Here is a 14,433-nt window from a genome sequence, read left to right on the forward strand (position 1 = left end):
AAGCAACATGAAGTAAGCGAAAAAAAAAATCAAAGTTATGGCAAATCTAGACAGTCAGTGGGAGAGAAAATGATTGAAGTACTGGTAAAGAAGGGGGATAAGGAGGTGTAAGGTATGAATAGGTACTTGTTCATATTTAGGGATATAGTTTATCCTTGGATTGAGCAAGAAAAGCAAAATTTGGCTAGGAAGTCTTTCAGAATGACTTTAAAGGACTGGAGATGGGCATAGGTAGGGAGTTCCAGGCCTTAGCAACATGGTACGAGTACAAGCTATGCCCTGCAGATTTGAACAGGTTTCCAGACGGGCGTTTTTGGTCATTAGATTGTAATGCCTGAACGGGAACATAATTTTGTGGAATGGTATTTAGGGCTGGACAAGCAGACAGATGCTGGATAATTTTATAGGTGGTGAGAAGTTGTGCATGTTAGTTGATGGGGTAGTTCTAACCAATTTAGGATTTTTAGTGCTTTACAGAGGTTGATTCTGAAAAGGGCATTTGCTGCAAATGTAGCCACTTTACTATAGCACTACTAAAGTTTTGCTTTTTGAGACACCTGGAGGTATGTCTTTTAGTCAGCTCACCTTGAGCTGACCAACAGCTTGGGTTCATAAAAGATGTCCTGAAGTTTTGGAATCTGGCTAGCTGTTGTATCCTACATATAATATAACTCATACAACTTAGGCTACTGCAGCAGTGATCAATATGAGGAACACCTATATGACACCTTTTCTGTTGTAGTATTTCTATTGCTAGAACAGTTTTTAAAGTATTGTACTGTAAGTGCATTATTTTGCTCTTTAGAACAGTTTGTTCAGCCAAGTATTAGGCCTCAGATTTGTGGGAGGAAGTTTTGGATACAAGTTTCAGTATCTTATTTCATCTGGCTTGTTAAAAGATCTGGTTAGCTGATTTTTCCCTCCACCTCACTCTAATGTAACTTGAAGGACAGTTTCTCTGTTGTCTACCCATTAAGTTAATTATACAACCAAATTATCATAACTGCCTTTGGAACCCTTCTCAATCTCATCTCATTTGCTTATACTAGTGAGTACCAGCAAAGCAGATCAAACTGGGAAGTTCCTCCCATTAGACTGCTAAATCTGACGTTATCCTTCTAATCTTCCTACCTGCCTGCTTAGTGCGCTATTCTAGGAGGTTCAATTATTTTCCTTATTTCATAAAATCTTCTCATCCTAGTGTAAAGACCCTTCCCACAATTTCACTTTACTGGCATTCGTTAGTACCCACTATTTCAGGCACTGAACTATCCTTAGATCACCATGTACTCACTGTTAGGAAATCTTTTTAATCTGCCAAGCTAACCAACAGGGTTGTTTCTTCAAACCTAAGAAAGTCTTTATTCCTCCTTCATCAGGCCCATACTAGAGTACAATGACTTTTTTGTTATGTACCTGTCTAAACATATGATCCAGCCTAAATGGCCGCAACATTTCCTCACTATAGTAATCAAGGGCATGTCTTCCTTGAGCTACCCAGACTGCCTTAAAACAAACACTCTTAGATTTTCTACAGACTCTTGAGAGGCAACATCTATCTAGCCTATAAAGCTTCAAATGACTCTGTTTCATGTAACTTCCTGTACTTTCCCAGAAATTAATAACATCGACTCAAGAGATCTTAATTTCCACTGAAACACAAATAGGACTAATCCCTCTTTTATGGAACAGGCTTCTTTTGTATGTAAAAACAAAGTAGTTTCTTGACCCCCTTTAAGCATAACCTGGACAAAAACAGATGGGCAATTGTACATATACCCTGGGTTTGGCTCCTTAAGACCTCACTAAAAGGGAGTAGAAGCTAGGTATTAAACTAGTCATGTCAATGGCTGCCTACAATTAGGGTTATTGTGGCAAGGTTACTAATGGTCCTTCAGCTCAACCTACTGTTGACCTACGAATCTTAGCAGAAAGTTTAGTACCCTGCTCAGGTTGTGCACTTTCCTACTTCCCAACGTCATTCCCTCAGGACACACCCTTTCAGTTAAGTGATCCCTTCTCTTCAACTTTTCTAGGCAGTCCTACTATTTGCTTTGCAAGATTTTCCAACTGTAATACTTTATTAGTAAAGTCCCGTCTTTCCACCACTTCTTATTGCAGTCTGCTCTATGATACGTGTATGCAGAAATCTGTCATCAAATTGTGTGTAGTTTTCTTTTCTCTGTACCTTTATTTTAACAAAATGTTTGTACCTTTAGGATTAACATTATGCCCTGATATTTGTTGAAGTCACACTCTAATGAATGGCGCCTGGCAGTTGCTCCTCCCTCCCCCAAGCGATGTATGTGTAAAAGGTTATTCACTTGCCAATTTCCTCTATACAACAATAGTTTATCAAAAGAATGCCCCCCTTCCCACAGTTTCCAGAAACTTTTAAATTGGAAAAGCTTTAAATTTAGTATGTCACATACTGAGTGCAACATGAACAGGATGACCTAACTTCCTAAATAATAAGAATTTCTTGCCAAGTAACAAAATACACAGTTTCTCATCTCAAAGATGATACATACTATATGAAATGCTTTGTTCTTCGTTAAGGGTTTTCTTTCTACATTCATAGGTGCACCTTTATCAGAGGGGCCATGCCACCTGAATCAACAGATGCTTACAGCTCTCTGCCATCAAGTAACAAGCTGCAAACCCAGCTACTCTAGCAGAAAATGCATCACATTCCATTGGCATAACATCACCATTAGTAGTGTACTTTTCCAGAAGTTAAAGTTTATACAGGTTTAACAATGTTACTACTACTCAATGCATCACTGTGACTCACTTTTTTCACACCGAACACAAGAGTATAACCACAGCTGATATGTTATTCTTTATTAACATCGGAAGCAAATTTTAGTACAAATTCAGAATGCGCAGTTCTATACACACTTTCATACCATAAATTTTCAACTAAGCAATTTTTTTTTGCTAACATTTCTATTTATCTTTTTTTAAACAAGAAACATTTATTAAATTATCAATTATGACACTGACAATCATACATTTATACAAAAGAAAACAAACCATACTGACATATGACTAATGTACTGACTCTTGTGCTCAATGTTTTCTGGAATTCATAAATTCCAATGCCTTGGATCAACTTATCCACACCCCCACCAGGGGCAGCAACATCCTAGACCTGGTCATTACCAAGATGGGCAACCGGCGTTCCACACCAGAGGTCAGATCCGACCACAAGCAAATCACCCTAGACATCCACATCCCACCCCCACACCCCATTAGGGAAACCACCATAAAAAATTTCTCCAAAGCCAACTTCACACTTCTTAAGACAGAAGTGGCAAACTTCATGACACCCATGCTGATGGACAATAGAGATACGACTGCTGAATCCTATACAATTGCACTTTATAAGCACTTACACAAGTGCATGGATCGTGCAATCCCCAACACAACCAAGATGCTATCCTCCACAAAAAGGAAGCCAATCTGGTGGTCCCCTGCCATAAACAAACTCTACAACAGAAGAAAGAAACTGTTGCAAAAGGGAGTAAAATCCCATGATTGGATGAACTCCATGGTCAGCCTCAGTAAGAAGCGGAGATCCCTCATAAAATTCTCCAAAGCTAGTTACGAAAACAAAATCGCCACTGATTCTAAACAACCACAAAGCATTCTATAGTTATGTCAAGAATCACAATGGCAACACTCAGATCTGCTCTGAGTTACAGCACAATGGCACTAAATATACAGAACCAACTGATATTGCAACATCCTGGCAGATAGGTTCAGTGCTATCTTTACCCCTCTCTCATCCCCTAAAGGGCCCATCTCTATACCAGAAGAATACAAAGTACCTGTATCACGGCTGCACAGGTTAAAAACACACTCTCCAAAGCCAAGAACACAGCATCCATGGGACCGGACAACATCCCAGGCAGCATTCTACATGAACTACAGAACAAACTGGCACCCCACCTAGGTACCATGTTCAATCATAGCCTCACCTAAGGTTTTGTGCCCACTGAATGGCACAGCAACGGTTATCCCACTCCACAAAGGGGGAGCCACCAGAGACCCCGGGAACTACCACCCCCATTATCCTGACGAGCCTTGTCTGCAAGGCTATGGAGCGTATCATCATGGAACTTATAAACAATGACATTGGTAATCTCCAAACTCTGGACCCTACCCAGCTCGGGTTTGTAAAAGGCAGATCATGTCTCCTAAACCTGACAGACTTCTTTGAAGCGGTCACCAAAGCCGTAGATGAGGGCAAGATGGTTCATACAGCCTATCTAGATCTCGCCAAGGCTTTCAATACCATCGCCCACTCTGGAATTATAGACAAACTCACTAAACTAGGTATAAATCCCTATGTCACAAGATGGGTTGCCAACTGGCTCACTGACAGAACCTACATTGTGAAAGTAACAGATTCTAAATTCAATTTCTGACCAGTGACAACTGGAGTACCACAGGGTTCAGTCCTAGGTCCTCTCCTGTTCGGTATCTACTTCTCTGAAGTACAGGCTAACACAGAAGGTCTTTGGTTAACAAAGTTTGTAGATGACTGCAAACTAGGAGCCATAATCAAAACTCCTAACGATGTGGACATCCTACAAAAGGGCCTCACTGAGACAGATGCCTGGTGTCAAAGCCATGGCCTCAAGCTCAATGCCAAAAAGTGCAGTCATCCCTTTTGGTAAAAACTCTGTACCCATGAACTACCACATAGGCGGTAGCCTACTGAACAACGAAAGTGTGATAACAGACCTTGGGACACAGGTGGACGGTAGTCTCTCCTTTGATAACTCACATCGCCACAGTAGTCAGGAAATCCTTCTACGTGGCACACCTCATCACAAAAGGTTTCTCATCCAGGAAAAAAAAAAAAAAAAATAAAAGAGGTCATTGTTCTCCTCTACTCATCACTCAGACCCATTATAGAGTACAATGCCCCTTTTGGTATGTACCTCACAAAACATCTACAACAACTGGAAAGGCCACAGAAATACCCCACAAGGAGGATTACCAGCCTCAAACAGATGCCCTATGCAGACCGTCTCAAAAAACTCCAGCTTTACTCTGTCGCATATCGCCTACTCAGAGACGATCTCTGCCCAACATACAAAACTATATCAAACCCAGAGCTGTTGGACATGCTCCACGTAAAGAAATCCCAATCCCTCCGAGCTACATGCTCTAGGAACCTAAACCTTGTCACCACAATAAACAGAACATGCTGGAGGAATAGACTGCGGTCCCAGAGACTTCCTATACTCTGGAACAAACTAACTATCTATATCAAACAAAGCTCCTCATTAGCACTCTTCTTCAAGAAAAATCTTGATGATTGGATGGGAGATAGGAAATTCACCCCGGGGATCACTTCTGTGGCTCTGCTTGACAGGGGCACATGAAATAATTTTCTTGGTTGGCAAAAGCCAGCATACCGTTTGGCTAGGCTTATATAGGCCCTAGGGCCAATAGCCTAGTACCTACCTATGAACCTATAACCTTAGTTGTAAGTGTGACGCCCAACCACTGGCCCAACAATCAAGGAGCCTCAATCCTCACCACTAACAGCAGTGAGGGGCATCCATATAGGGAAAGGATAATAAATACACATACAGTAAAGTACAATTTCCCTTAAGAGCGCACAGAGATCACAGTCAGCCTGGGGCTGTTTTCTCCCTATCTCTCCAAGTCCCCAATAAGACTCCCCACTGGCACAGCTATAGGGTCCAGATCTCAGCCTAGTGGGCAAGCTAAAACCTCCAACACCCTCTCTGTCCAACCAGTGCTTCAAGTCCCTGTCCAAGTAGCTAACACACACTTTGAGATAAGGGTTTATACAACCACACAGACACTCCCGAGGGAAGGCTGGCACAGGTTCTCCAGCTGTGCCCCTTTTACCCAAACTATACGGTAGAAATCACTGCCACCACCCAGCTAATATTTATCAGCTACTCAAATGAAAGGGTATCCAATTATACTGTGCAGTATTATCCAAATGGCAAGTGCAACCAAACAGTCGAGACTTACTTGGAGTGACTTGGTACAGCATCACTACATGCATGCAATGCACTCTTAGAACTTAAATTCTCTACACAAAACAGCCACAGTTGAAAGGTTTAAAAATATTTAATAATAATAAATAAAAACACAAGACAATATTTCCTACTACACAGTGCTAGTCAATAGTTCAGAGATCACAGGAAAGGTTTAAAATAATACAGTAGAAAAGTTCTGACATCACAGAAAAACAAACTAGTCTAATCTTCCTATTTCCTAGCTATATCTAAGAGAAAACACAGTTATAAACTCCTACTTACATATAGAGCAAGACAGTGCTGGTGATGTTGGATGATCAAGACAAATGCTCTCATGCTTTCATTCTTTCTTTTCTTAAATTGATAACACAGTACCACTGATTCATTTCAGATTACATCATTTCTTTCTGGTTCCCAGGCTAACAGATTCTCAGAGGTTAATAGCCCTTGATCTTGCAATAAAAGAATGTATACATTCAAATTCTAGCAATTAACTCTGGTCTCAAGACAATAGCCAGAATTCCTTCATCCAGACATACTGGCTCCAGGTTTTGACATCAAAGAATTGACTTATTAGCTTTGTTACAACACAGTGCACTGTTGTCACATCTTTGCAGTTCCACATTTAACACCATTTTCCCCATTTAAGAGAACACACCTGTGGCTTATATTAATATTTACAAATGACAATTTTCTGGCTAGGCTGGCAGCCTTCACCTATCTTTACAGTAAGCATTTTACATCACAAACCATACGGTTATAATTTTAGCTGCAAACATTATACTTTACTTATCTACCCAATCACTGCCAAACACTACACAGCTCATTCAAACCCTGACCCCTTTTAAACCCCACTCCTCCCCTGTATATATTGTTCCCACAATTCCCATATTAACCCATGCAATCTTCTCCCACACTTTTCCAAAGACCCCAACTCCAGTTGCTCTACCTCGGCTACCATACTCACCACTTCTAGTACAGTTGGTCAAGACCTTTATTTCTATTTTCCAGTAATTGCTTTCTTGGCAGCCACCATAACTAAGACTCAGCAAGGCCCTACCACATCCAGGCAATTTCAATTCTATATCATAGCTCAGAAAAATCATTTCACTAGCCACACCAATTTGTTCACCCAGCATCTCTGACAGAGTTGTTTGTAAGAAATCCCCAAAGACTGCCAACTCGCCACACTGCAACATTTACTGCCCACCTGAGGAAAAATTCCCTGGAGTCTACCTGGGGTATAAAAACATCTATGTAAACATTGCCAAGCAAAAATCCTAAATATTCTACATTCTGTTGCAAATCTGGGAGACAAACACATATTCCCCATTGCTTCTTGTGAACTGCCCATCCAAATCTCTCTCCCCAATCTCTTCTAAGCTCCTCTAACTGAAGAGATCATGCAATATTTTATATGCTCTACTAATTATTCCTATTTTAACAGCAACTTCTGTTCTACATTCCACTAAAAATTCTACCAGTGCTGGTCTTTCACCAATGACTCCACCCCCCCCCCCCCCCATTTATTTCTCTTTGTCTATACTCTGATATCAATCCTTGATAATGAAGGCAATCTCTAACATGCAGATAAATAAATTCTTGCCATTTTCCCATCCTATTATCTTTTCCTCTCAATACCTTGGTTCATTTTCCAGTTCCCTCAAATAAGCTCCCTCTTGCCTATTGTCTGTATCCCCAACTGCAGTCATTCCTAGCAGCAGAATCTCCCCTCTCCATTCTTGTGTTGATCTGTATGACCACTATTATTCTCCTTAAAGGTCTGCATCCAAATTCCCAGTCTCTCATTGTTGTCTACCACTTTATTTTTCGTACCATTATTCAGTTACTGCAATCTTCAGATTTAACAGAAAAGAAATTTAACTTTTAAGACCACCACAAAACTAAGAAACGAAAAAATAACCAAGGCCATTCCGTGACGTAGAACTGTAATTGATTTACCTGGGTAATATGTAGTCTCCTCTTCAGTTTTGCAGGAGGACCACACACAGCAAACACACACCACAGCAAACTAGTCCTCCATCGGCTCCAAACAATGGTCAGATCTAGAGTGTTGACAATGATCATCAGATCATTTCATAAATTGTAGTATTATTGAAGACAGACAGACACACACACACACACATACACACACACAAAATCATAAATCTATCCTTTGATGGAATAACTGCAGTACTAAATGCAAAACAAGACTATGGCCTGATAGACGAAGTCTCAGCATGGCCAGCAGGTTTTGCTAGGCATGCTCACAGTACAATGCAAGATACTAATCCCACTAGTGCAGAATTCAATAGATTCATTCACTGATGTCTGATCCACGGTGAACAACGTCATGTAATAATACCAAGGGAAACAAATAAAGGGAAAGTTTACACAGTAGTCTATACCATCACAAACAGCAGACACTGTGAAATGGTTACAATGCCAAATAGCTAAAAGTGTATTTATAACAAACAGAAGCTTATGTAGTCATATGCAGGCAACATCTCTCTCGCTTAATCATGAGCTACATGTGTTGGACACAAAACATTTACATCATGCAGATACATTTATATTATTTACAGAATTTGCTGACCTGAGCACAGCCCATTTTTCAGCACAGGCATGGAAGAAAAGCTTAAACAGTAATATAATATCCATACACAAACACCAAGAATAAACCAATATTACAAAATTCATCACAGATAACACATTCAAATTTAGTTACAGGCAATATCCCATAGTAAAAATATAACATTTACAGGTGGGCATCTAATTACAGTATTTACCTCTGGTTGTCAAATAAAAATTTAGACAATCTAGAGTTTGCTATGCAGAATGACAGTTTATAGAGACTTCTTAGAAAAATAGTTATGCTCCAAACTTCTGAAGTTAAACACTTAAGCTAATAACTTTTACTCCCTGAACACCCATTCCAAGAACAGCGAAATATCCACTTATTTTTAAAACGATGTTGCAGTACTGAGTTCTATAAATTATAAAACTCATGCACATCGTTATTAAAGCCAAACAAACTACACAATGAAAAAAAGTTCAATAAAATGTTAGAAAGCCACCCAAACTGGAAAAAAAAAAAAAAAAAAAAAAAAAGTTAATGCCCTCCCACATTTCTAACACTTTCGCAACAATGGATTAAAACAGAGATTGTTCTAGCCCTTTGCACTACTTATGTTATTGATTATTATATTGGTCCAAATTAAGCACCCCATTTTGTACAGAGCTGGACAGTGACAGCTTGACTGGAAACCTGTCAACATATGACTGACAGCATGAGGTTCATTTTTCCAAAATAATGTTTCCCTAAATGTTGCTTATTCTTTCAACAAACTAACTCCCTAAGTGATCCAGTAGTTCCAAAGAAAGATGTTTGCATACACTGTACATTCTCAGTTGGCAGCTAAACAGTGTGGCTTTATGCAACTTATTTTTCATACTATATTAAAAATATAATACAACAATGGAAAAGGAGCAGGAATCTCCAACTACCACTGCTTCAGTTCAGTCAAGCAACAGATTTATATATATATATATATATATATATATATATATATATAAATAAATCACTTTACAGTAAAATAAATGAAATCAGGATGAAAGGGCCTCCCATTACAAAGAGAGACACTTAGCACATTAGTTATGCAGCTGCACACACAAATTACAATGTGTTGAATTTGTCTGCAACTGTGTCACTGTTGCTCAGAATTGGCATGTCACTCTGGTTGGGAATGCTCATAGGTGAGGCCAGGTTAACTGCCATAGTTGACTAATCTGCATCCAGATCAATATTGGTCAGTTAATCCATATCCAAATCACATCACAGTAGTAAATTAATCAAGATCCAAATCACTGACGCTAGTCAATCCATACCCAAACACAGACCACTGTTGTCAGGCAATCCGTATGCAGACCCAAATGATTGGTGACAGTTAATCCATACAAAGATCTAAACCCAGTTAATCTGGAACAAGATCACGGTCGTCAGTTAATCCGGACCGAAGTGACTGTCAACAGTTAATGGGGACCAAGGTGATGGTCGGCAGTTAATCCGGACTGAGGTGATGGTTGACAATTAATCCGGACCAAGATCTAGACTGCAATCACAGTCAAAAGATCGATACCAAGAACAATCAAATTCGATTTGTTGGCACCTACAGCCAGACCCTGATTAAGCAACATGTCAGATTAGCCCATACCTACAGCCAGACCCATCTTAAGCAAAGTATCCAATTAGCCCACACCTAGAACCAGACCCAGATTAAGTATCATGGCAATTCACCCACAAAGTGCCAAACCTAAATTAAGCACTGCAACTGACTAATCCACTCTTGGATTCAAACCCATATTAAGCACTGCAATTGACTAATCCTCTTCCAGATCCATACCCAGATTAAGTACTACACTGATTAACCCTCATCTAGAACCATATCCAGATTAAGCACCATGTCCAACTAATCCACATCTAGATCCATACCCAGATTAAGCACCATGTCTGACTAATCTGCATCTAGATCCAAATTAAGCAGTGCGACTGACTGATCCTCATCTAGTTCCAGATCAAGCACCGAGGTAGATTAATCCGCATTTAGCTACAGACCCAGATCAAGCACCATGGTTGATTAATCCGCATTTAGCTACAGACCCAGATCAAGCACCGTGGTTGATTAATCCGCATTTAGCTACAGACCCAGATCAAGCACCGTGGTTGATTAATCCGCATTTAGCTACAGACCCAGATCAAGCACCGTGGTTGATTAATCCGCATTTAGCTACAGACCCAGATCAAGCACCGTGGTTGATTAATCCGCATTTAGCTACAGACCCAGATCAAGCACCGTGGTTGATTAATCCGCATTTAGCTACAGACCCAGATCAAGCACCGTGGTTGATTAATCCGCATTTAGCTACAGACCCAGATCAAGCACCGTGGTTGGTTAATCCGCATCTAGCTACAGACCCAGATCAAGCACCGTGGTTGGTTGATTAATCCGCATCTAACTACAGACCCAAATCAAGCACCGTGGTTGATTAATCCGCATCTAGCTACAGACCCAAATCAAGCACCGTGGTTGATTAATCCGCATCTAGCTACAGACCCAAATCAAGCACCGTGGTTGATTAATCACATCTAGCTAAAAACCCAGATTAAACACTGTGGTTGATTAATCCGTATCTAGATATAGACTCAGATCAAGCACCATGGTTGATTAATCTGCATCTAAAGCACTGTGGTGAAGTAATTCACATCTAGATATATGCCTAGCTCAAGCACAATGGTTGATTAATCCACATCTTGTTACAGACCTAGACCAAGCACCCTGGTTGATTAATCCGCATCTACATACTGACTCAGATCAAACACTGTGGTTGATTAAAACACATCTAGATATAGACCCAGATCAAGCACTGGAGTTGATTAATCTGCATCTAGTTACAGACCCAAATCAAGCAGTATGGTCAATTACTCCGCATCTAGACATAGACCCAGCTCAAGCAATGTGGTTGATTAATCCATGTCAATCATCGCAAACACGTTTTGTGTAGGTCTTGCTAGTCTGGGCACTTTGCTAGCACAAGACACTTCTTAAGTAAAGGCAGACCCAAGTATGCCACCCACTGGCTCTGTGGAGTACAGACACACAACCCTGATTATAATAAAGAGGACTTGGGAACAATTAGTGAACCATGCACTGAAGCAGTTGAACTGAAAGGAATGGAAGATCGGACACCACCTTTGATTATTCCCAGTAGAAAGAATGATACATCCCAGAGGAAAGAATGATACAAGTCCCATTGCAGAAATGAAAACTGTGGTTCAGACCATACATGAAGGTTCTATGCCAAAAGACTGCACACAGAGGCATGCTTCCAAAGGAGAGCATCACTCTTTAGCTACCTCAAAGATATAGAGGTATGCACCACATGAAGACAGCCTAACACAGCTGGAAGTGTGGCAGAGTGTTGCAATTGTCAGCATAAAAATGAACAAGCTTGGGAGCTGAAAAAAATCCTATAACTCAATGAAGACAGCAAACCACTGATCTCAGACTCCCACTTCCCTTGCTGTGCTCCTGAATATCAGGAAGTGGTGCTGAATGGTGTCAATGGGGTCTCAGTGACTTTGAGGGTCAAAGCTAATTAAAAAGCACCTAATTATTACACGAAAGTTTAAAGAGCTACGTTTGACTTTTTAACAGGAACGTAGAAAACTGCGAAATGATGAAAATTCTGGTTTACTTTTAATGACCAAATGCGAAATCCGATTTCTATAAACTAAATGTAAAATAGAAATGAAATATCATAAATAACATATTACAAACTGATTGCCATCTGGACTCACACATATGCCTATGCTATATTGCAACGCAACACTTCTAACAGTCAGCACTTTAAGAAAAGCTCACAGCAAACTTGATTAAAGAAAGTACAGCAACAGACACTTTTTGCTATCTTAAACTGAAGCAACAGCCCGCCTAGATGCAACTAGCAAATCTGTATATTAAACTACACACCCATTTCCCAAGTTAATAGCCCGACAACTAAGTCACTGCAGTACCTGTATAGCAAATAACCACCTAGCTCATCACCAGACTCGGCATCGGAGTCTACGGTACCAGCACCTTCCATATACTGGGGCTCTGGGGAGGATTCAGACCTCATATTTTGATCACAAGTCTCTGTAGACGAAGACATCGCTAACTACACTCTAGTCAAGCTGCCTAAGTACCAGGAGGATGTAAGAACGGTTATGAAGTACTTCCCCCGCGCATATCCGGTTTAGTCCTCTAGTCAGTAGAATATTCTCTCTTAATTGTAACGTTATTGGCTAACTACCGTTAAAATGATCTTCGGTCGTTGTTGTGCTTTTCTTTCTTTTTTTTTTTTTTTTTTTTGCATGTGTTGCTATGATATTTCGGTTATCTAACAGTGTAGTACCTCGCAGGATGCGTAGTAGCAAACCCTGCCTCTAAACGCCCACAATTTACAAACGAACTGGAACTGAACACTGGAAGCATGAAAGGTTTCACTAATATGTAAGCTTAAAGTTAGTAACAAATTCATGCTGACAGAAAAGAGGGTACTCTTACACATTAGACAGTTCTACCAAACAATTTCATTTTCATGTAATGTTGGGGAAAGACTCCATGTATTTAAAACACCACGTAAAATGATGGGAAGAGTTATATACAGTGTCAATTCAGGATACCCATTCAGTACAAAAATGATGGGCCAGTAAGGCAGTAGCATTCACACAATGACGAAGAATCAATCTCATGAGAAGGGAACTAGCACAGAAATTACAAATGCACATTTCACAAAGCTAGAGCACGCTGCACCTTATCGTAGTTAGAACTGTCAAGTGGTGCCATAAGTCAGCTACTCTGTTACAGAAAAGGACTGACTACAAGTACAGAAACGAAAACGTAATTTTGGTACAGACCACCATGGGTCTCCGAAAATTGGCAAAGTAGTTTGAGCCATACCTTTTCTACAATGAATGAGGTACATTTTAACACAATTTGAACGCCATTCCCGCCCCCCACCAAAAATAACGTGCACATCGTAGTGTCATTTATACTGCAAAAGTCACCAGCTTACATCAACCAAAACAATGTTTAGGGTACAGAAAAGTATATTTAACAAATCGAAACCACTCTAGCCTCTAACTGGAGGAAAGAATCAGGGGCAAAACCTTTAAGAATACAGAAAAAATAGGAGCACGTTATTATTTAACTCGTACAAACTTAGAAAGCTGCTATAATAACTGGCTTTGGATTACTATGCATTTCTTAAAGGATATGAATTCTGAAACTCAAATGTCTACCACTTTTTACTAACTGTAGTCCTCAGACAGACTTTACAAAGATCCTACCAAATGATGCAAAATGTGGCCATTCTACAAAATATTGGGCAGGTGATAAATATCTATGTGCACATATGATACAATGAAAAACAGTAGATTACACAACACCAGTCAGCAACCTGCAACAGTAGATTACACAACACCAGTCAGCAACCTGCAAATCTCAGTAAAGTACAGTAATCTAGAATCTTCAGTGCTTTACCATGAAATCACAAAATATACGAGAAACAGACCATATCATTAGCGGTTATTGTGTAACATTGGCAAGTTACTTATTCAGGCATAACGGGAACACTCAGTGTCACTCAAATGTGCGCTGACCTGCCACTCAATATGGACACGCCCTAACCTGCGCAGTACCACCCGCGAGGCACTACACTGATAGATTACCGACATTTCTTAAAGTAATGCAGGACATTTACAATCTAAATAGACAAGTGAGAGGAATGTGATTGTAGTACTTTATGCATACTTCTCAACATCTAAGAGCACGAATTCTGGACAAAGCAAAACGTAATG

The 14,433-nt window shown here is 40.0% G+C and overlaps 1 protein-coding gene across 2 annotated transcripts in view; it reads right to left on the minus strand.

Moving 5' to 3' along the window:
- Nucleotides 1–12,917, minus strand: part of FNTA (farnesyltransferase, CAAX box, alpha) — a 761,420-nt gene extending 748,503 nt beyond the window's left edge. Inside the window, exon 1 of one of the 2 annotated variants that reach the window (XM_044059429.1) lies at nucleotides 12,607–12,911. In XM_044059429.1, coding sequence (XP_043915364.1) covers nucleotides 12,607–12,743 — 137 coding nt within the window. In that variant the 5' untranslated portion in view covers nucleotides 12,744–12,911. Of the gene's footprint in view, nucleotides 1–12,606 lie in introns of both variants that reach the window. The other variant, XM_044059428.1, reaches the window with a different exon arrangement.
- Nucleotides 12,918–14,433: the final 1,516 nt, after the last annotated feature.

The sequence above is a fragment of the Protopterus annectens genome, chromosome 17.part0 (genome assembly GCF_019279795.1).
Source record: "Protopterus annectens isolate FY-2018-M chromosome 17.part0, PAN1.0, whole genome shotgun sequence".
In the NCBI taxonomy this organism is placed as follows: domain Eukaryota; kingdom Metazoa; phylum Chordata; order Ceratodontiformes; family Protopteridae; genus Protopterus; species Protopterus annectens.